The sequence below is a fragment of the Diabrotica undecimpunctata genome, chromosome 2, assembly GCF_040954645.1.
Source record: "Diabrotica undecimpunctata isolate CICGRU chromosome 2, icDiaUnde3, whole genome shotgun sequence".
NCBI lineage: Eukaryota > Metazoa > Arthropoda > Insecta > Coleoptera > Chrysomelidae > Diabrotica > Diabrotica undecimpunctata.
The window spans coordinates 9990967-10013592 of NC_092804.1; the positions used below are offsets into that span (position 1 = coordinate 9990967).

Sequence of the window (22626 nt, forward strand, 5' to 3'; positions counted from 1 at the left end):
AAAAGATATATACTGAAAACACTACAAATTATAAAATATGAAAAATGGAATGATCTCCATTAAATTATTAAAAGATTTTCAATTATTAGGACATAGGTACATGTAAAACAAAGACTTTGCAAAATACAAAACAAAAACTGTGCTAGTACCTCATCTAATGAATTTACGATTTCAAGTTTTTGTTTCCAATTTGGAAACCGTTTTTAAAAATACTAAAGTGGAAATCAAAACCAAAAAATTAAACATATTTTACACTAAAATTCTAAATAAATAATAAAAATAGTACATTATATTAAAATGCCTGATAAAACACCTTTAGAACTCATCTAATGAAGTTAATTAAGATTTTCAAGATTGTTGAACAATGTTAGTGCCTCAATTCAACTGTGTTACTGTATTGTATACAAAATAAAACACTGATCAATAATTAGTCTGTTAAAATAATATAATCATTGTCATTATCTCCTATATGCCATCTCCGTTGAGGTTGGTGACCATTATTGCAAATTTATTTCTGGCCTGCCCTACATGTATTAAATTTTCTGTAGGATATGCTGAAGTATATTCCAAAAATTTTCTTGTACATCTGGATGCCACATGACAACTTTTTGGTATTTCCTAAGCTATGCTAAAAGTTTTTATTACAATATTAAATATTGCTAAGCACTCATGAACACTACAGTCTGAATAACCTGACTAACTAGCCTGAATAAACAGAGACTTTGTATAATTTTTATCTGTGCCTTATTTTTGCTTTGTTCATGTTATGCAAATATCTTTAGTTCACTTGTTAACCATTCTAGTTCTCATTCCTCGAAAATATATTCTACCATTTGGTTAATATCATCACACACTAGTTCAGTATACCTTAATAATTGTTTTTTCCAGTGTGGAACTCTGGGATCAGTGCTTCCAATCCATGTCATTAGTAATTGCTGCTTCTGCACAGTAGATTAACATGTGCTAATACTCCCAACTTTTCTGTGACAATTGCTGTTAGGGTATTCTTTAGATCAATTGGTTTTCTGTAAAACTCACCATGTAATTAATGATCAAAGTAATTTCCCACTGACTTCTGGCATCACCTTCATTCACTAATATTTTCTTCTCAAATAAATCTAATATGATAAAAATCTTTTGCTTTCTGTACTTTATATACATCTTCATTTCAATATCTTTGCTCTAATTGGAATGTTCTACGCTTCTGCTTCATTTTTGGCAATGCTATAATTTTAAGATGTTTTGTTGGACTTTTTTGACTATATCAAGTCTTTTCATTCTGTTTCCCAAAATATTTAAATTACAATATATCTAATAACTAGCAATATTTTTCATGTATCAAGACCCCCTTTCAACATTTTATCTATATTTACATGCATCACTTATTATTGAAAATAAACAAAGTTTAGATCTACACTTGCATTTGACCAAAATAACATAAAAATAACTTTCCAGGATTAAATTTTATTTAACACATAACTTACATAAATATTGTACAAATTACTACAGTTCACTAAATATTTAATAATTTTTGTTCCATTCTTCACGTTCTTTTCTTTCTTTAATCACTTCGTTGACCAATGGAGTCAGGTATAGTTTATCATCTTCTAGTTTTGTCCACTGTTCTTTGGGTAAAATACTATGAGAAAGGGAAAGTTGGGTGGCCCTAAGTATGCGGTAGTTTCTTTCATCAATCGTTTTCTGTGGTACACGTTTAAGGGCTTCTGCAACATCAGAATCTTCATGGAGAAGATCGTCTCTCCAGAGACCATACCTGTTGAAACCGGCCAAATTGTATGCCCATTTTTGTAATCCGCTGGACATGAAACGTTTCTGGACAAAGCTTAGAGCCATTTTTTAGAATCACTTCTAAAAATTTATAAAATTTACGAATCAGTAGTATTAGGTAATCAACCTAAACGTACCTTCGTCCCCGATGAAATTGACATCAATTGACATTGACAATCACAGCACACTCCTATTTAACAGTGTGAGTTCCGTTTTAAAAAGTAAAACAAAGATTGGCGCATTACCTAGTGCCAGGGTGCGTAATTATATATATACATGGCGGTAAATTCAAAAGGCACGTAAAATTATTTAGGATTTTAAACTCATTTTAAAGTAAGGGAAAATTAGTATATTCCTAAAATAACAAAAAAATCTTTATTCTATACGATAATATCACACAATACACCACCAACTATATATTTTTCGAATACTATTTGGGTTTTCATGTTTTGTTAAGGTTATATTTATTTTCCATTACATTAAAATGTCAGAGGTTAAAAAAATTAAAGAATAAAATATAGAATAAAATCTTTATTTATAAAAATGTTACAAAAAATGTTATGTGTTCCAAGAAATAATAATACAACCCAAGTGTAGTATAATTTATCAATGTTGTGATAAGAACTTGTCACTATTTAAATAATTGTTTTATTCTAATGTCAAGTTTTATGTGAATACCAGCCTGGATTTGGTCTTCTTACCTGGTTATGGTAAAAACAAACTTGGGACGGCTGTTGTCTTAATGCCCCTATGCCCCCAGCTTTAATTACATTCTCCTCTCTTTAAAATGAATAGCGCATACATGAAAATTGTTATAGTTTGTAGATAGAAGTATCCATTCAATCTGGAACACATCTTTTTGGCCAGTTCTTCATGTTTCCATTGTTGTTCAATGTAACTTGTTCGACGCCATAATTTAAAAATTAAAATAAAATAAAATAATTTAAAATAAAATTTTAAAATCGTCTAAAATTGTACCTTTTTGCACCATTTATGAAAAAATAAAACAAAAATGTGGCGTTATTATTCTCAAATGAAGGAAGACTGACCAGAATACATAGCCACCGAACAACCGTTGTTCGGTGACATAGCCCCCTTTGTATTATATACTCTGGGTGACTCTGGACACAGTATACTGCTAACTTTTAACATTAAACCACAGTTTAACCACAAACAGTTAGGACACTCGGAGTCGGCGCCTTTGAAGTATAAAAGTATCCAGGCGCCATATTGAAAACAGACCAAATCAGTTACGGACTGGCACAAGTGGTTAGAACAGAGACGTGTTTATATTATTTTAAAGTTAGTAAACAAGTTAATTTGAATTAATTACAATCGACAATATATTGTTTTAATTTTAATCCTCAGCTAGTATCGTTATTTTATAAACACACAACTGGTATCGTGGGGTGCGTAAATACTCCAAAATTAAAGTGACCAGCATTTATCTCTGCATTGAAAAAAAGAAGACATGTCTCATACAATATTTATTATTAACTAAAAAATACAAAAGTTAAATATTATTATTAAAAATGTTTTATTTATTTTATATAAAAATAAAACTTTTCTACCATAACCAAATAAGAAACTGAAAAACTTCTATTCCTACTAAAGTAAAAAACAACTCTTACAATTATTTCGGGAGGCAATTTTTTTGTGTAAACTAACTTAAATAGACTTACTTTTAACTAACTTTAACAATAATTTAACAAAAGTAAACTTACAAAAAATTTTAACAAGTAAAAATGATATCGGAAAAATTAAGAGGGAGTGATCTTCTTCTTCTTCATGTGCCTTGTCCGTTCCGAACGTTGGCAATCAACATGGCTATTCTGACTTTGTTTGCGGCAGATCTGAATAGTTCAGCAGATGACAATCCGAACCATTGCCGCAAGTTTTGGAGCCACGAGTGTCTTCTCCTCCCTGGACCCCTTCTGCTGTCTATTTTCCCTTGGACGATCAGTTGTAGTACTCTATATTTATTGTGTCTCATAACGTGACCCAAGTATTCCAACTTTCTTTTCTTTATACTTATTCCTACCTCTCTCTCTTTACCTATCCGGCGTAGTACCTCTTCGTTGGTCACGTGCTCAGTCCAGGATATACGTAATATACGTGAAAAGAGGGAGTGATGAATACGTATATATCTTAATTTCTAAAACAATCTTAACAAAAGTTTCGGGTGACACTACGTTCCTTACAACCTGCTCTCTTACAGTCATCACATGATTTCACTTTTCTGTCTTTATGTTTCGGACATCTTGTCTTAGCAGGTTGTCGATTTGGAAGTTCCTCAGTTGGGTTTCTTGAACTCTTGTCTTGACCTGTTCCAAGAATTTTTATGATTGTGGTTTTTAAATCATTAGAGAGCTGTTTCATATCTTTTCTTCTTTTCAGATGTTCATTCAAAAGACTTTTACCGAGTAATATCGTAAAATGTTTTTGAGACAAAGAACATTGACTATTTGCGCTTTTATAAAGAACATGCATTTTTTCTTGATATATCTGAAATTACATAAAAGACAGCCAGAGGCCATCTTTTTTATTATAAGTTTTTTACTTGCCTTTTTAAATTGCATTCACTACAGTTTCTAGTAGAATAGTTGTGAATTTAAAATTTTTTTAGTAGCAATGGTACTTATTTGTTTTTAAAGTATTTCGTACAGTTCTAGCAGTGATACCAGTTTCTGTTGAAATTAGGGTATTGTTACAAGGAAAATTGATTTCAGTTAGACTACTTACGGCAGTTTCACGCTGTTCCTGTTCTTGATTAATTGCACGAGCTCGTTAATTTATCTCTATCACTATCCGTGCATTTTCTACAATTATTTTTTCACAATCAGTTTTTTCAAATTTAAAAATAATGTTGTGAATTGCAGATTTTGATGGTACAGGGCCTTCGAATGAAAACGAAAACGTACCGATTATATCGTTGGCACTACTTCCAGAATAATATCATTTAATAATTTGAATTTTATGTTCAGTTGTAAAGGTTACCATTTTCCTAACTGGAAATATCAATTGCATTATTTTTTTGCGAATAAAACCAGAATTAGTATTTATTTATTTATTTATTAACGGGATGACCCCATTTTTTACAAAATAATTAACAACGTAAAATATCCTAACCATAACACAAATACTAAATATTAAATAATTATTAAATATTGTTAAACAATTATTAAATTACATGAATTAAATTTTCCTGGGAATCGTTTTAAAATGAAATGAATACCCCCAAGTTCTTATAAAAATTATATGAAAACTCCCAAGTTGAAGGTCACTCATCTTCGATCCCTAATATACTCAGTCAAACAGTGCTTGAATCTTACAGATTTTATATCCAGCAGATCCGACACCCTGATAGGGTAAAAGGAAGGGGAGAAAGAAAGAAATATCCAGCAGATCATAAGATTGACTAAAGTCATTTCCCAGTATCTGAATTCTGATATGAGAATTTGGCATAGTTAGTGTGATAGTGTTTTATAGAGAACAAAGACATTTCTTTAAGAATTCTAGCTACATCTAAAGTTGATAGGACCTAATAAATCAGAACAGTCAGTTGTATGATTAAGTAGTTTATAGAGAAAGACTAGATCGCATTTTAGTTCTATAGTTTTCTAAGGAACTGATATTTAGCCTTGACCTTAGTTCAACCAAAGACAAGTTCTTTAAGTTTAATCTATAAGCACAAATCCGGAAAAACTTAATTTTGAATTTTATCGAGGGTGTAAATATGGTTAAAATAGTATGGTGACCATTCTCTAGAAGCATAAGACAGGATGCCACAAATAAAAGTAAGATATAATAATATAACCTAGATTGATTGTGATTTCATTACTAATGAAAAAGTAGACGTATATTTGACGTTTCCCTTATCAAAACTGAATGTCACTTTAACAAAACTACAATTCAATCTAATGGGTGTTAAAACAAGCTCGTATGTCGGTACTAGTTTCATACTATATTCGGCTTCTCTTTGCTAGTAGAACAACCTCATACTGTTCTTTTCGCACTAATTATGCGTGCTATATAGTAGTATATACAGTTTTCAGATTACCACAACTGTATAGTATTTTTTTGCTACTAACATTTATATATTAGCTTATTCTTAATGTAAGCTTAATTTATTCTAAACAAAAAAAATTGAAAAACAAACAATTATAAAAAAACTATTATTTGTAATATTTGGAACATGAACATGTATTTAACCAGACTTGGAACATGGAAATTTGGTTAAAATTATAATTAATTGGGCAATTGTTACAAACCATTATGTATTTCTGCATTTCCTGTAACAGAGTTCTCTGAGGGAATATTTACTTCACTATTGTGAACAGTGTCAGCAAAAGAAGTTAAAGGCATTGTAATACTTTTATTAGAAGTAAATCAACAAATCAAAACAACTACATGGCACTATACTAACACTTATTTTGCATTATTTACCTAGGTAAAAAAGTAAATACTGTTTACATACAGAGAGAAAATTTACTTCTTGTAGTAATTAAATAAATAATAGTAATTTTTCATGTTAGTAGTAAAAAAATCTATTTATTGATCCAAACGATTAATTTATTTTTTATAGATTTATTTGAAATATTTTATAACTTGATTCTCAAGTTCATTTATTTTTTGGGACAAACGATAATTTTCATTTCTCAATTCCTTTAGTTTTGATCTGAGAACTTCCTTCCTTGGAGTATGGGAAAATAGAAGTGAAGGTGTTTGAGTGCTCAATGTTGGAGAAAATTCTGACAGTGGTGAAGTTGATTTATCTACATTATCTGTAAACAGAAAAAAATGTATTATACATAAGTCAATACTCTTGTAATAATAGAAAAAAGTCCAATTTAGAAATGTAAATAATGTATTGTATATTTCTTTTGGAAAAAGAGTGCTAATTCTATCACTTGTTATGAATGAATCCTCTGAATGTTTACTACTAGTATTAAAATTCATATAACTTTTAACAACTTTTATTTTTAACTGTTTTTTAAAAATAGGATTATACATAGAGTGGATCAAACAGACTAAATAACCATGTATAACCTGTAGAGCATTCTTAACTTTGATATATAATAACATAAGGAACACTATTTAAAATTGAAACATAGGTTTCAATAGATTAGAAACCTCCTTTTAATTTTAATAACGTTTTGCACTTGATGTCTTATAATGAAACATTAATATCTGATATTAGAAATAAATATCTTTTTGGGATAACCAACATATTTAAAACTTCACTGTCCAATGAATCACATATGATTCAAATAGCGTGGTTATATGCTAAATGGATTATATATAATCCATTCATGATTCAAATGTGATTCAAGAGTAGGTCATGATATTTAATATTAAAATAACATTGGACTTGGAGACTCTTCGTAGCTATTACCATTTGGACAGTGAAGTTTTAAAAATAATAGATAAGTATTTACCAAAAAACACTAATAGAAAATGACTTACCTAAAAGTGAATATGAATGATCACGGTGATTGTCTGAGGATCCCTGCATACATGAAAAAATGGAGTAGGCTTAAGCCTGTTACGGAGATAATTTAAGAAACAATTGTCATCAAAATGTAGTTGACAAAGTTGATAACTTTTATAAAAAGCTGGAAGCTTTACATATAAATCCTCCCACCCAGCAGCTCGTGCCCAGGTTTCTGCCCTGAAACAAATATATTTTAAGAATTTGAAAATTATTGAAAATTGACTAGATAAAATGGATAAAAAATATTACTACGCGAAAACTTTATCATTATAGATTACAAAATTTAGCAAATTTGAGTTTTATAAACTTTCATAACAAAATAGAAATATCATTTCTATATATAATATATATATATATATATATATATATATATATATATATATATATATATATATATATATATATATATATATATATATATATTATATACAAAAGTAAGTACACAAATATTATTTTAATAGTTGTAGAGGTACAGCAAAAAGTATGGGTCTTCAAAAATGAACCTGTCTTAAATCATTTAAACTTGTAATTTACGTTTATTAGTTACGGATATTGACAAAAGAAATACATACCTTTGAGGATCCTTGGGAAACGTAAAAAACGTACCTCCCGTCTTCGAACGTGAATTTTTGCAAGTGCTCACAGCACAATGGTCTCCAGGCATAATGAAATTACAAATATCTCTTGGAAACCACAAAACTAATATTTACCTACGTATATAATATACGAAGTTGCAATTTGATAATACAATTTAGTTCTAAAAAGAATTATTTTTAGACTTAATTAAACGAAAAATAAAACGACACAGAAATAAACAAACAAATCACGACAGATGACTACACGTCACATTAATACCAGTCGGATGTCACAAGATTTCGGTCTGTTTTCAATATGGCGATATGGCCTGCGCTAAATGATGCGCGTACTTTTTCCCGCCTGTCGAGTGTCCATACTATTTCTTTTTATAATATGATTAAACTATGATCTGGAGTCTGGACACAGTTCTTTTAGCATTAAACTGATATTTAATGACATAAAATGACAATGAACGACGTGCAGAAACGAGACTAGCAGTGTCACCAAACGGAAGGGTGCCAAATAAAAAAGTGCGTATACCTAGGTTATCCTTGTCACAGCATAGACATTAATTGTTTGTCGTTGTTCGGTGTTTATGCCTTTGCTCTTTATGCTGTATCCTTGTTATTTGCACAGCCTATGCTGTAATCATCGAGCAAAAAGACAAAAGAGGGAATGTAAAGGTAGTGGGGGCAAAAATATTGTTAGACAGGAAGTGCCATCTTGAGAGGCCAAATTAAACAAGGAAAGAGAGTCTTTCCTTGTTTAAGAAATCAAATTTAGTTGGGTTATGTTATTATTTGTCCCAACTGTCACATGAAATCTTATTTATATTGAAGTTTTTTAACAATTGTTTCACATTTTAGACTGTTATCGTTAATATTTAATTAAAATTTTCTCGTCTAAGACACATTCTGAAAACTATTTTATAGCTACTGTTATTAAGTGTCGGAAAATTTAAATTTGGCGCATTCGCATTTCCGGATATGTCCGCCATCAGAGGCCACTTTTTTGGTCGCCTTTTCATAACGATTAGATTCCCTCTTTTGTCTTTTTGCTCGATGGCTGTAATCAAGGTTTAATTTTTCTGTAGTGTTGAGGTTAAAGTTGACAATGTGGTAAAAACTGTGGTCAAAGTCAATTAAGTTGTCAAAAGAAGTAGAAAACAGGAAAAATAGAAGAGCAACCCAAGCTTCGAATAAAATTAAAAAAAAAATAAACGTTTCATTCCATAAATATTCACTGCTAAGTCCTAATCTTCCGAAAAGGCGGTTATTTAACTGAAACACACTATATTATGATCGATGACACGACATAATAAAAAAGAAGAAATATAATCTAACATAACCAACTAAAAATCTTACTGGATATTGGTAAACAAACGTGTGTATCTCTAGTTCAAAATTGTCTAAAATTAATATAGATATTTATTGAATATGCCAATCGACCACAAAAGAATTAATGGACCAGAAGACACTCTGCCTTACGAATTATTCGCAAAGAAAAACAATAAATCCTTATCTGAGTCGTTTGAAGAAATTTTAAAAAATGGGATAAGAAGTGATTCCAGATCTTTTCAAGAACACAGAAAAATTTGTAAACGTTCGCGAATTATTAAATTGATTAAAACTAACCTATTCCTGTTTTAGTTATCAAAACTGGTGTGGTAAGTCAAGCAAAGGGTTCAGCATACATTGAAATGGAAAAAAGCAAAGTAATAGTATCAGTTTTTGATCCAAGAGAAATTCCAAACAGGTCGGATTATTCCTTAAAGGGTGAAATTTATTGTGAATTTAAATTTGCGCCATTCAGTTGTAAAAAAAGAAGGTTACATCAACAGGATACTGAAGAAAAACAATACAGTGTAATAATGAAACAAGCACTAGAATCGACTGTATGCCGTCATGAATTTCCAAATTTCCAGGTAAATTAGCAGTTGGAATGTAAATCTTATTGCCTAGCTAGTAATATAAAAATAAAACCTAGCTAGTTTATTAAATCTGAATCAATAATCTTAAAATGTCTAAAGAGACTTACCTATATTAAAGAAGCTTTATATATAGCTTATTGAGATGTTTCCCAATATTTGTTGATGGGATATAATCCCAATAAAGGAAGATAATAATAATAGTAATTAACATATCAATTACATTTTTTATATAGCTTTTGATTCATTTTTAGGTTGATATTTATGCCATGGTACTACACAATGATGGATCTTGTTTAAGTGCAGCAATAACTGCTGCTGGATTGGCATTAAGTCATGCCGGAGTTCCTATGTATGACATAATAACTTCTGTCACTCTAGGCATACAACAAGATACTATATTTGTTGATCCCAGTTGTAAAGAACAGAACATAAGTTGGTTTCCTCTGTCTAGAGACACAAAGAATAACGACCATGGAATTATAGTGATATCTAAGCTTCATACACATAATCAGATTTCACATTTTTACCAGACAGGAAGTATATCCTTAGCCAAGGTGACAGAAGCTATTGGAATTGCCGATAAAGCTTGTGAAGAAATTGTTCCACTTATTAAAAAATGTTTAGTTAAGCATGTAATTAAGAATTTAAAAAATAGTGAGACTGTTGCTGAATGAATAAAATTTAAATATTATTGAGTTTTATTTATTTTCTCTATATATCACTATTTATTTTTTATCCATTCCTTGTAATTACAAAGGATATATGGTACTGTTTTGAAACTCATTTTAGATTCTTCCTACAATAGTTTTAAATGTATATGGTTTTGCCCTCTAAGTAATTAATAAGTAAGTTTTAAGCTTTGAATTAATAAAGAGGTCAATGACGAAATTCCACAATAAATTCGAGTTGTATTTGATATTGATATAAATACATTTAAGAATAGAGTCAACATAAATATAGGATGTAATAGATATATTTCTGTTGGATTTAAAAAACGAATACAGTAAAATATGGCTATCAGTGTATATCCTGAGCCTAGCTAACAGCAAAGGTATTATACAAAAACATCTGGTAAAGGGTCTCCTAGGTACAAAGAAACTTAGTATGAGAGGTGAGGATGATAATACATATAAGGTAGCAAAGCACACTGTAGCTACTGCTAAGGAAAGATCTTGAGAAGATGTACAACACAGTCCTAGATAAGAGCTATTGAGATGTCTGAGAGAGAAATGGATTCATGATAAGTAAGTATGACTCATGAAGAATAAGTATGGTAAAGTAAACATCAAAGTAAAGACTTTTATCAGATTGACCGAAAGTTTTCTAATGATCATTGGTTTGCATCAAGGTTCATCACTGAGTCCTCACCTGTTTAATCTTGTTATGGATGCACTGACAGGGAGGGGGTTCCTTAGTCAATGCACACAAATGATATCACAGATGATATCAAGTTAGTGGAGGAGAGCAAAAAAATGTTGAGAGTTGGAGAAGGGCTATTGAAGAGAGATGACCTAAAGTTAGCAGGTCAAAAATTGAGTATATGTGATTGGGAGGAACAGGGAGACATTGAACTGATTGACCAAAAACTAGCGGTAAAGAGGGTTCAAGAAAAGAAGATGAAGGTAACTGAGTTGCAAATATTATGTTGGATTTTGGGTAAGACTAGAAGGTACAAAATCAGGAATGACATGATCAGGGAAAGAGCTGGGATGACTACAGTCTCAAAAAAGGTTAGTCACCAACATTAAGCACTAAATAAATTCCTGGTCTTAATTTAGGAGTATATATTAAAAACTCTTTGTGTGATAATAAGTATGAACTTTTTATACATTACTAATAATTTAATTTCACTTATGATTAATTTTATAGGATGACCTAAATAAACACACATGCCGTTTATAATCAACATTTAATAAATATAAAATAAAATATAAAAAACTGAAAAATGTCTAATCTTACAATAAAATTTGGTATTTAAGCGATTTCTTCACATGAGATATCAGTAGCCTACCATCATAACTCAATGAAGCGAATACCCATGGTTCTGCAGGTGACCATTCAACACAGTACACACTATCCTCATGCTCACACCATTGAAGAGGACCATCTTTTAACCTAACAAAAATAATATGGTTTAAAATAATTCATGTAATAAACACAATCAAATTATTTACTTTTGTTTTGTGTCCAGGCCTTCTTTATCATCAGTAATAAGTGTTTCACTGAGATTTTCTGAACTGACACTTGCAGCACTTGATAATAATACTCGTGCATCTGAACTAGCTGTTAACACCAACTGGTCATGAAATGGATTAAATCGTACACACCATATCCTAAAATATAATTTAAAATATTACATTATAGTCTTATTAACATAAACAACAATCAAAAAACATTAAAACAAGTTTATAGTTGTTTTGATTTCTGCACATGCATGGAAATAAATTTCATATTTCATTATTGAAGTAATCCAAACAAGCACCAGGCATTTTGTGATAAAGCAATTTTTGTTTTATATAATATATTCTTATATAATATAATCAATTTTTATAAACTTATTTTAGTTGTAGTATGTTAATTTTTTAAGTAAAAGTTGTAGATTTGTAATTGATAAATTATATTACCAATGAGAATGGTCACTTCTTGAAAATACTGGAGCACTAGTTTGCCTGAAATCCCAAATCTTCAAAAACCCATCATCTCCGCATGTAGCTAGATGGTATAGTTTGTTCATATTATAATCCATATCACGTATAAATTGACAATGTGCTTGATCTATATTCCATGCTAATTCTCCAGATCTAATGTCATAAGTCTTTATATGTGTTTCAGTTGCTGTACTGAACTAAAATGAAAAGATAGTAGTAAAGATTTTAATAATCAAATAAATCAATTATAACATATCTCACATAAGCCAATTTTTGATTGAAATATACCATTCTTTGGTCAAAAGACTTCAGTTTATTGCCCTCTACATAGTATTAAAAAGTATATTTCTCTCTTTATACTATTCTCTTTTATAAATAAATCATCTATAATTCCATACTGTTACTATAATGCATACTAGATAAAGTTAAAAAAACAGTTAAAAAAGTTAATAAAACATGAATAACTGATTAAATAACTTCCTTCATCTACTTACTACATTTGATCAAATATACATACTCATACCACTCTTGAGATGTTCAATAGACCTCCTACAGTCAACTATTACATCACTAACAAATTAATTGTAAAAGTATAAATATTATGTTTAATTTTTCTAAACTCTTTATTGCATTTTACAAAGCTCTAGAGGTAAACTAAGCATTGTAGAAAATAATAAACACTCTTTTGAACCAATGTCTCAAAAGATATAAGAATGAGGGAGATAAACTTTAAAATATAAAAAAATTATTTGCAACAAAATCCTGCTTTAATGGAACAATAGATACCTGATTACAATTTTGATGTGGATTCCATTTTCCATTTGTAAACTTGGGATTATTCTTTCCTTCTAAGGCTATGTTACTAACAGCTCTTCCTTCAGTCTCAGAAATATCCCAAAGAACAACATGGCTGTCTGTCAAGGTAACTGCTGTATTTGCCTCAGTTGGATGGAATTCTGTGGTTTTAATATCATTTCCAAAAGAAGAGGTATCCAGTTTTGTCACAATTTCTAGATTTTCTATGGTATCATGATTTTCGTTTTCAGGTAGTTTTAAAATTGCACTTTTCATGATGCAGCTGTTTTCCCCTAGCAGAGAGTTGTAACAAGTTGATATCTTGGAGGAATCAGTTGGACTAGACGTTAATTTCCATATTTCTCCCGCTGAATGATGGAATACCTAAGTAATTTTTAAAAATTAAAATATACATGAAATGTAGTAGAATAATTTTTAGGAAAGTAGGTAATAAAAACACACCGAAGTTTTTATTGTGGATATTTCTTCATTAAACTCTATCAAATGAATTTGATTATTGGTCTGTTTGAGGAATTGGGTTCCTATTATAAATCTTATTTTTTCAGTTTCTGCTTGTTGTGGTGTTAATGCTCTGGCCTAAAAATAAGATTATAGATTAAAAACAATTGACACACCTATACATCATACAAAATTTACCTGAAATTCTAAACCATAAATAACAGAATTTTCATTGTCCATTGTTTCAATTTTTTTATTGTTGAAGGAAAATTATCTTTATATCCAATAATATAAAATACAATCTTCAAAATATTACTATTTTTCTACACATGTCACAATGTCAGTCAGTGTCACAATCTTCTTGTTCTTGTAAACTGATTCAACAGCCACCCGTAATAAAATTCCCTTAATTTAATGTAGTAGTAGTAAACAAATGTGGTGGTTGATGACGTCTAGGTAAAAATTCTACAGAAAAATGTAAATAGAAAGCACAGAACACGTAAGTTGCAACTTACTCTACAAGAGAACTAATTTATTACAGTACATACCACAAATAGTAGTGTAACTGAAATAGCACAAATGGAGAGAGTGAATTGAATGGGCCCAGACGTTAGTAATGGCGACGGCGCTACTAGTATGACCTAGCAAGAAGTGTATGACGTTGATGTACGTGCTGTTGCCATGGTTTCACTAGTTTTGCATATTTACCATCGAGTTAGAAAACTCGATGATATTTACCCAAATAATGATTCTTTATATTATGCAATGTTTTCCAAAAACAAAGATTGCATCAAATTCTACTAAAATCACCACTTAAAATTACAATGACTTATTTCTAAAGAATTTTGATACCTATCCACCGAAAATAAAATTGTGTAAGTGCGTAAGTGGCAACATTGTAATTCACACATTTGCAAATGCAAATGGCCTCATAAAAACGTTGTATCCCAAATTTTAGAAATAGGAGATAAAAACATTATACATCAATTTTTATATATCTAATATAAACATCGCTAAAAGAGAAGAAGGTACATTACCAAAATGGTATAGTATTCCAAATTGAAAAAATCAAAAGAATATTTCTTGTGGATGTGTAAAGAAGGGCTATTAATATTAATATTAAACATTCTTAGGAGTTTATTTTTACAAGCACCAGGTAAGAACAGCACCTAATTATACCAAACTTTTGTTAGTAAATACAAACTCAATACTATTTTGTACATTTTGCTTCTGTAGTTAAATTACCTTTAAATACTTAAATACCAAAGAAAATTATACAAATAAACAAGTGTAAGGATATCTGTGTTTTATTTTGGTGTTTTCGGGACTTTGGTTTGTTAATGTAATGGAAAACAGATATGGTCATAAAATAATAAATAAAAACTTTCCTGTACATAATATATACACTCTCTGTCTGATATTATGTTGTGCATGTATATATAAAAATTCGCAAGTGTATATACTGTATTTTTGGACAGAGACAGACTAAATTGTTTGGCTAAAATTGAGTATATTTTTTGAATTTGCCCTAAAATTCAGAACCTATGTTTTAAATTTGCCGTCAAATGAAATTAGTTTCGGCCCGTCCGCATTTGGTGCTAGAAACTCTCCCAAACTTTTCTATCAGGACTTATTTTATTAGAGGGTCACGTACTGTACTGTGCAATTTATTCCAATGTAATGTCAACAGAAGGAAAAAGGTGGACGCCAATAAACTAAACTAAAAGAAGGAAAAAACGTCGAAAATAATGAAATTAACAACTTTTAATATGTCTTTACAACTTAATTTAAACAGTAAAGAAAATAATATTTCATTATTATTAATAATTAAACATTGAAAACTAATTGGTGTTATGGTGTTCCATGGATTTAGTCAGTACAATGCCCCGGACACCCGGACATTGCATTTTACGCCGGTAACGGAAGTTGCGGGAGTTTTAGAAAGTCAGTAATCACTAATCAGCACTCGGCAAGTTTCGTTCGGTATTTCGTTGTTTCGTTATACAGATTATATTATCCATTATTTGGCGTTGTTAATAAAAGTAGTTACAAAATAATGGACAAATTTGATTTAAATGGCGACGATTATTATAATGAATGTTCCAGAAGAAAAAGTGGAGAAGACTCATCTAAAAGAGAGTCTGAGGCTGCTGGTGACACCGAAGAAAACGCAACAAGCCATAGAGCAAGCGAATATGTCAGAGAATTGTTAGCAGAAAAGCTATCGATTGATCAGCATAAACTACCTAATGCCATTAGGTTATTAGAACAAGGTAAATTTGATTCAAATAGAAATGATTCAATAAATGAAAGCTAAATCTTATCAAACAGAATAATGGTGATTATTTACATTTGGCTGTAGCTATAATTTCGCTTTCATCCGCCGATAAATAGTCTAACCGGCTTTATAAAAAAGATAAAGCTCAGAGATATATTCCAATATAAATATTTCATATGTAATGCAAAGCAAATTAATAATATATTAAGCTACTTAAATTATATTAGACACAAGAAAAATATTGTTCCTTTATTCCAAAATGGCCGTTTCTTTTTATAAAAAAAATCAAAATATTTTTTAATCATATTTTTTGTGGTTCTAGTAAAACCGTCAATATTTAGAGGTTATCAAAACAAAAATAATTAGTGCCTCTGGTGAATTTGTATTTATATGAAAAAACTCTAATAGGATTTTGATGTACTAGGTTTCTATGAAAATAATTGATCAATAGTGTTACTGGGTTAACCAAAGAAATTATTCCGTTTTAATGATAGAAAAAGTCAATGAGAATTACAATTCTCAAAACAGTAAAAGAAAAATCAACTACTTTGAATTACCTAATCTTGGTCTTCGTCTCAGCAATGTCTGCACAGAAATAGGACAGTTTTACATACTGTTGTATAACTTTGCCAAAGCCAAGGTTGATTAACAATTGATTAACAATACATGCAACAAAACAATATTTATATATCTAGGTCACAGAATGCCAATAAATATAAATAAGCGAAAAATGAAAAAGTTTTTATTATTGTAAGTATATTAGTAACCTAAAAAATACAGTCAAAAATTGCAAACAGACAAAGAAAGGACAAATTACCCTGAATTATTTGATCAAAAACAAAAACCTATGGTAGAATAGTCATTACAAACATAGAACATACATCTATGTGCACCTGTACTTACTATAGATAGAATAAATATTGAGTTGTACATATGAAAACTGATAATAAGTCTAACATAGAAAGGTCACATAGCACATTTCTAAAGAAACCTATGGCAGAATAGTCATTACAAACAGAACATACATCTATAGTATTTTTCATATAAAAATGCTTGCACGTCACGATTTATATAAAGTGACGTCACTTATATTTAAAATTTTCAGAATGTCAACGTTAGAGTTCAAATTTTCCTAACACGAATAATACGAAACCCATACGGAACTGCTCAATCTTTCATAGGCGTCAAAATGGTATAATAATCAGAAAAATGTAATCATCATTACATTGTGAATTTTAGAATTATATTGATTAAATAACCAAAAACATTTGTTATTATTAATAATATAAATTTTATGAAATACTCTTTAAGTCTTATATTCCACAAAATAATAATTTTAATTAAATATATTATACAATTGTAAGCAACTGGTACAGGAATACTTCAAATTTTTTGACAGTTCAGCATGTGGTAAAAGTGTTTAAAGTGTTGCCGCTTTTTTAGAGTAAGAATTTTATTTATGTTTTGATTTCTTACACAATTTGATCATAATCTATTATATATTAATAAATTGTATTTATAAATACATATTAAATTTAGATTAATAGCGTTAAAAACTAATTATTGTTGTGTATTGTGATTGTCCTATGCCAAAACAACTAAATAGTCTGTAGAAAGCTAATAGGCTTTCATACAAGATAGATTATTTTGAATAAGAAATAATGGCGGGACGTTTTTATTATTAATGCTCTAAAACTGGTAAGTTTAAAATTTAGAATATCTAATTTTGTATTAAAATGTTTTCTTATGAATTTAAGTGTGTTGCAGTAATCTTAAAACTAAGTGTATTTGCTGTTAATATAATAGTTTGACAAATAGTTGACATTTTAAAAATTCCTCACTAACTATTCTGATGTTTTGGCAACGCTGTGGGGTTCTGATGTCATAAATCTTGAATGATGTGCACACATTTTTATATGAAAAATAGTATATGTGTAACTGTACTTACTCATACTAAATTATTAATAGATATAATAAGTCTAATATAGAAAGGTCACAGCACATTTCTATGTTTAGCAGATGTAAATAGTTTAAAAGTTGGATGTAGGGATTCATATCGCACAATTTTTGTATAAATGACTATGGAAGGTTTTTTGTAACTGGAATTTGACTATGCTGCAGATGAAAAAGTGGAAAATTCAGGAACAATTTTAGAATGAAAAATGAATTTTACAAAATTTTAGTTTTCAACCTTTTAAAACCCTTAGTCTCCTGGTGGTAGTTTTAAGTACCATCAAATTCTGGTAGCCTTATAATATCCCAGGCATAAAATTTAATAATACTTACCACATAAACTTGCACTCACAACTATAGTTTTCAGCTGATGTTTAAAACTTTGAATGTTATTGAAACAATTTTGTTTTAAATACACAATAAGATTTGTAGGTACTCGAAAGGATTGTCCGCAATAAACAATGCTTTTAGCTTATTGTAAAAATTGATGATCAATAAAATAAGGCAGATTTAAAAGCACCGTTAGGAAGTAACTGTCAAAAAAATCTAAATGTCCTGGGAGACTAATGCCCAGTTGCACCAACAGACTGTAAATCAACTGATTTGCTAATCGTCAATTCGACGATTTAAATCAACGATCAATGGTTATTTTTCAAACGAGTTGCACCATTCTAAAAAACTATTGGTTTACAAACCGACAATTTATACGTGGCAACATTGCATGAGTACAGATTATTTTGATTATTTCATTAGAATCGGAGTGTAATCTGTCAAAAAGATTGTCAACAAAGAAAGTTTTGTAAGGAACATTGAACCAAAGAATATAGACGTTTATCTATCATAATCTTATATTATATACATATCTTATATTTGGTAACATATGCATTATATCTTCCAAATCGTCAGAAGTTGAACTCGACGACGACGATGATGATAAATCCATTTTTTAAAATTATAATCTATAATACTTTAAACAAAATCTTTGCTAAAAACACTTTAATAATATAAACAGTGTAAAAGTGAGGTTAAAAACAGTCGATTTTTTAAATAATCGTAGAAAAACGGTTGGTTACTTTTGACAGATCAAAAACAGTTGGTTCCAATCGAGTAATGGTCCAGTCTTTGCAACAACATATTTTTAGATACAATATTAAAGAAAATTGATGGTGTTTTAAGCTTATATTACTAACGCTAAAAAAATCTTCAATTTTTGTCTGCCGAAGCAAGCTTACTAGTTTACGAGCGGCTAGGTCGCGTATTTTTTTAAGGACAGTTATTTGATACCGGTCACTTTCAAGCTTGTGTTTCAAACCAAATCAACGCCATATCTAAGTAAGTAAAAGCTTCTGAAGAACCAATTATGATTTCATCTTCATTATCTGAACTTGCAGTTGATGAGGTGCTAGATGTGGTGTCAGTTTTATTATTCATTTGTTCCTATTTTTCTTTTGCATATTCTCTTTTTCTACTATTTCACTATTTTCCACTAACACAAAACTTTATTCTACACTTTTTTCAAGTTCTGTTGTCTTTTACACTGTTCCATGCTGCTCTGATCATGTAGGATGCGCCTTCAAATCAATTTTTCCATGATTTCTTATCAGGCTTTCTTCTCACTCCTCTTCTTTTTCCAAAAGTAACTTGATGAATCGGCAGATAGTTTTTCTCCTTCACGAATGAATCGTTTTAACTAGCCTATGATTGCTTGAAAATTTGATGAACCTCACGAGTTTTTCATTGAATTGGACTGCTTTTTCACACAGAATCGGATCAGAAATAGGTTCTCCCTGTGATCTTTTTTGAGTAAACCACTTATATACAACATCATCTAAATCCGTGTTTGAAGCAAGTTTCACTACCTGTCATCAGAAGAATCAAGCTGGGACGTAAAGTTACTTATGCTCGTCTTTTGGTTTTTGTTTATATCCCTAATGGTAGATTTACCAACTTTGTACTCATTGGATAACTTGGTTGTAGATTTGCCTTCCTCTAATAGTTTATTAATATCGTATTTATCTTTCATAGATAGAACAACACGCTTACATTTAGGCATTTTCTATCAAGAAGTGTTTGCTTTTGACGCAACAAAATTTTGTTTATTGCCTGCAGTTCTGAGTAGCGGATAAGCCCTATCATAATACATTTATACGAATATTTACAACCAACAATAATTTCAAGAATGTGACCCATACACTACTTTGACATATTAAATGACCCCCTTATCTATGTTAAATGCCGAGTGACAATGAATTGAATTAATGAATATAAAGATTGTGGGAGTCGGGAGTTCGGATAACCGGTCTTTCGGTTAATATACGTTCGGATAATCGACGCTCTACTGTACTCCAGAATGTATTTCTAACACAGCAGCTGAATATTTAAGTACAAGACTCATAAACGATAATTTCGAGACTGTATACATATTTTTGTAACTTTATATTGTGATTATATATTCATTTTCACAAAATAACATTTAGGTAACGATATTTACAATGCAGCTATTCCCATATATTCTCTTTAATTGAATGAACGTCGCCCAATACCAAGTAACTACAAAATTTATGATGTCTACTTTATTAATCCCTTCCTGAGCCTAATTGATTTTGCATTCTGAAATTGAAATTTATAGGCCAATATCGACTGCACATACTGCAATATGACGGGTGAGGGGATATTTGTAAAGATATGAAAGTTTTTTATAAAGAAAATAAACTCATGGGCAAAATTAACGCACCACTTTAATTAATCTAAATATTTACAATATGAACACAAAATAAAACTAAGTTACATTGAAATAATAATCAACACCTACAAATAAGTCCAACATGACTTTATCATGACCTTAATTGGCCTTATTGTTTTTTAAAAATTTGTTTTTGCGGGAAATGCGTAAATAAGCTAGCATAACTCCAAATTGCAAAACGAAAAAAATCAGTAAAGTAACACAATAAAATGCATCTGGGTCAACACTAATACCGGGTAGGCCCTCCTCTACTTCTTATGACTGCATTTATGCATCGAGGCATGCTTGACATCAAATGTTCAACAAAAGTTTGCGGAACATTCTCCCATTCTTCAATAACGGCCTCAATGAATTGGTTGTGATTGGCAATAGGGGGTCTATAACTTCGAATCTTTTTTTTTTGAGATAGTCCCATAGATGCTCTATAGGATTCATGTCCGGACTGTTAGGTGGACTCTTAGTCACTTTAATAATGGAATATCAACATGATTTAGGTAGCCAATAACCTGTCGAGCCACATGAGGATGAGCGTTGTCTTGCATGAATAAAAAATTAGGTCCAAGAAACGGAGCAAACGGCATTACATGTTTGACAATATTGTTATCTAAGTAATAATGGGCATTCATAGACCTCGTACATATGGGGACCAACTCCGTACGAGCTTCAAAACAAATTCCCCCCCCCCCAAAACATTTTAGAGCCACCACCAAAAGGTACTTTAGGAGAGATATTGCAGCTGGTAAACCTTTCTCCTCGCTTTCGCCAGACACGCTCACGACCATCTGGAGCTTTTAGGCTTACTCTAGTCTCGTCGGAGAAAAGAACTCGTTTCCAATCATCGATGGTCCAATTTTGATGCAATCTTGCAAAATTCAATCTCTGAACCCTGTGTTCTCTGGTAAGCAAGGGTTTTTTGACCAGTTTCCTGTTGCTCAATTCTGCTTCATGTAAACGTGTTCTAACTGTTCTGAGACGATATGGCGACATTTCGAACATCTGCTAGTTCATTTTTTAGCAAATTGCTGGTGACTCTCCAATCTCTGAGAGCACGTTGTCTCAAAAAACGATCATCAATGATTAGTGCAACGTTTTCGCCCTTGCCCTGGTCTTCTATAGTACGACCCTGTTTCCTTATATCGCCTCACCTTGCGACTGATGCTGGAATGGTGTCTTCCTAACAAACCTGCAACATATCGCATTAAATATCCTTCCTCTAGGAGAGTCGATGCTCGCATTGCCTCCTCCATTGACAAATTTCTTTGGCGGTTCATTTTTTTATTTGATTTTTATGCAAATGAACTTCCAAACATGCATGTGATGAAAAATATCACAATAAAAAGCTTGTTTCTCACAATCACTTTGTTTTAATCGGCACTTTTTATGAAAAGTTTAACTCACTTTTAGTCTAAAACGAAGTTTAATACAAATTATTGTTAAAACAAGGCTATTATTAGCTTACATGAACAACTGTCACTGTCAAACAAGGTCCATAGGCAACTTTCCGTACAGTAAATTGTCAATAAATAAAGATTATTGAGAAAAATATGAGTGGTGCGTTAATTTTGTCCAGGAGTTTATATTCCTAAATTAAAAATAAAGACTGAAAATCCTAAATTCGCTTTTTTCAAACTTGTTTTCTAATTTTAATTATTGGAAAACGAATAAATTTTATATGAAGCCATTGACGAATTTAACATCGCTGATAAACTAATACAATGAGGGCAAGAATGCATACAATTAACAGTGTTACGGCCCCGTAGTAACACTTTTTCATTATACTCCAGTCGTCAGAGACAAAAATGCCAATAATAACTCTAAAAATCGTATGAACGAGTTGAATTTTGCTGAGAAAGTCAATTTTGTTTACTCTCCCTGTTTCTGAGCTTCTCCCAAAACCCCCCACGTAGGGGGAGAAAAAATGGATTTACCAAGAATCTGTATGCCGTAGAAAAAAATGTTTCA

The 22626-nt window shown here is 30.6% G+C and overlaps 4 protein-coding genes and 1 long non-coding RNA gene across 6 annotated transcripts in view; 2 read left to right on the forward strand and 3 right to left on the reverse strand.

Moving 5' to 3' along the window:
- Window positions 1-1444: 1444 nt before the first annotated feature.
- Window positions 1445-1961, reverse strand: LOC140434169 (cytochrome b-c1 complex subunit 7-like). Its single transcript, XM_072522235.1, has one exon. It carries the CDS (start codon window positions 1852-1854, stop codon window positions 1522-1524), a length of 333 nt encoding a protein of 110 aa, XP_072378336.1. The 5' UTR covers window positions 1855-1961; the 3' UTR covers window positions 1445-1521.
- A 2942-nt stretch (window positions 1962-4903) lies between these two features.
- LOC140433177 (uncharacterized) lies at window positions 4904-8215 on the reverse strand. Its single transcript, XR_011949884.1, has 3 exons — window positions 7855-8215; window positions 7255-7459; window positions 4904-6572 (listed from the first exon to the last, which is right to left on the reverse strand). It is a non-coding gene; the product is annotated as an uncharacterized lncRNA (long non-coding RNA).
- Window positions 8216-8942: 727 nt separating this feature from the next.
- LOC140433178 (exosome complex component MTR3-like) lies at window positions 8943-10479 on the forward strand. The gene is made up of 3 exons (XM_072521220.1): window positions 8943-9454; window positions 9508-9782; window positions 10040-10479. Exons 1-3 carry the CDS (start codon window positions 9295-9297, stop codon window positions 10460-10462), a joined length of 858 nt encoding a protein of 285 aa, XP_072377321.1. The 5' UTR covers window positions 8943-9294; the 3' UTR covers window positions 10463-10479.
- A 1201-nt stretch (window positions 10480-11680) lies between these two features.
- LOC140433180 (EARP-interacting protein homolog) lies at window positions 11681-14267 on the reverse strand. Its single transcript, XM_072521221.1, has 6 exons — window positions 13889-14267; window positions 13694-13828; window positions 13223-13615; window positions 12413-12633; window positions 11963-12121; window positions 11681-11903 (listed from the first exon to the last, which is right to left on the reverse strand). The coding sequence occupies exons 1-6, from the start codon at window positions 13928-13930 to the stop codon at window positions 11744-11746; spliced, it is 1110 nt and encodes a 369-aa protein (XP_072377322.1). The 5' UTR covers window positions 13931-14267; the 3' UTR covers window positions 11681-11743.
- A 1352-nt stretch (window positions 14268-15619) lies between these two features.
- Window positions 15620-22626, forward strand: part of LOC140434170 (uncharacterized) — a 32692-nt gene continuing 25685 nt past the window's right edge. For both annotated transcript variants that reach the window (XM_072522237.1, XM_072522236.1), the window contains exon 1: window positions 15620-15963. In XM_072522237.1, the coding sequence (XP_072378338.1) occupies window positions 15747-15963 (217 nt within the window). In that variant the 5' untranslated portion in view covers window positions 15620-15746. The remainder of the gene's footprint in view (window positions 15964-22626) is intronic.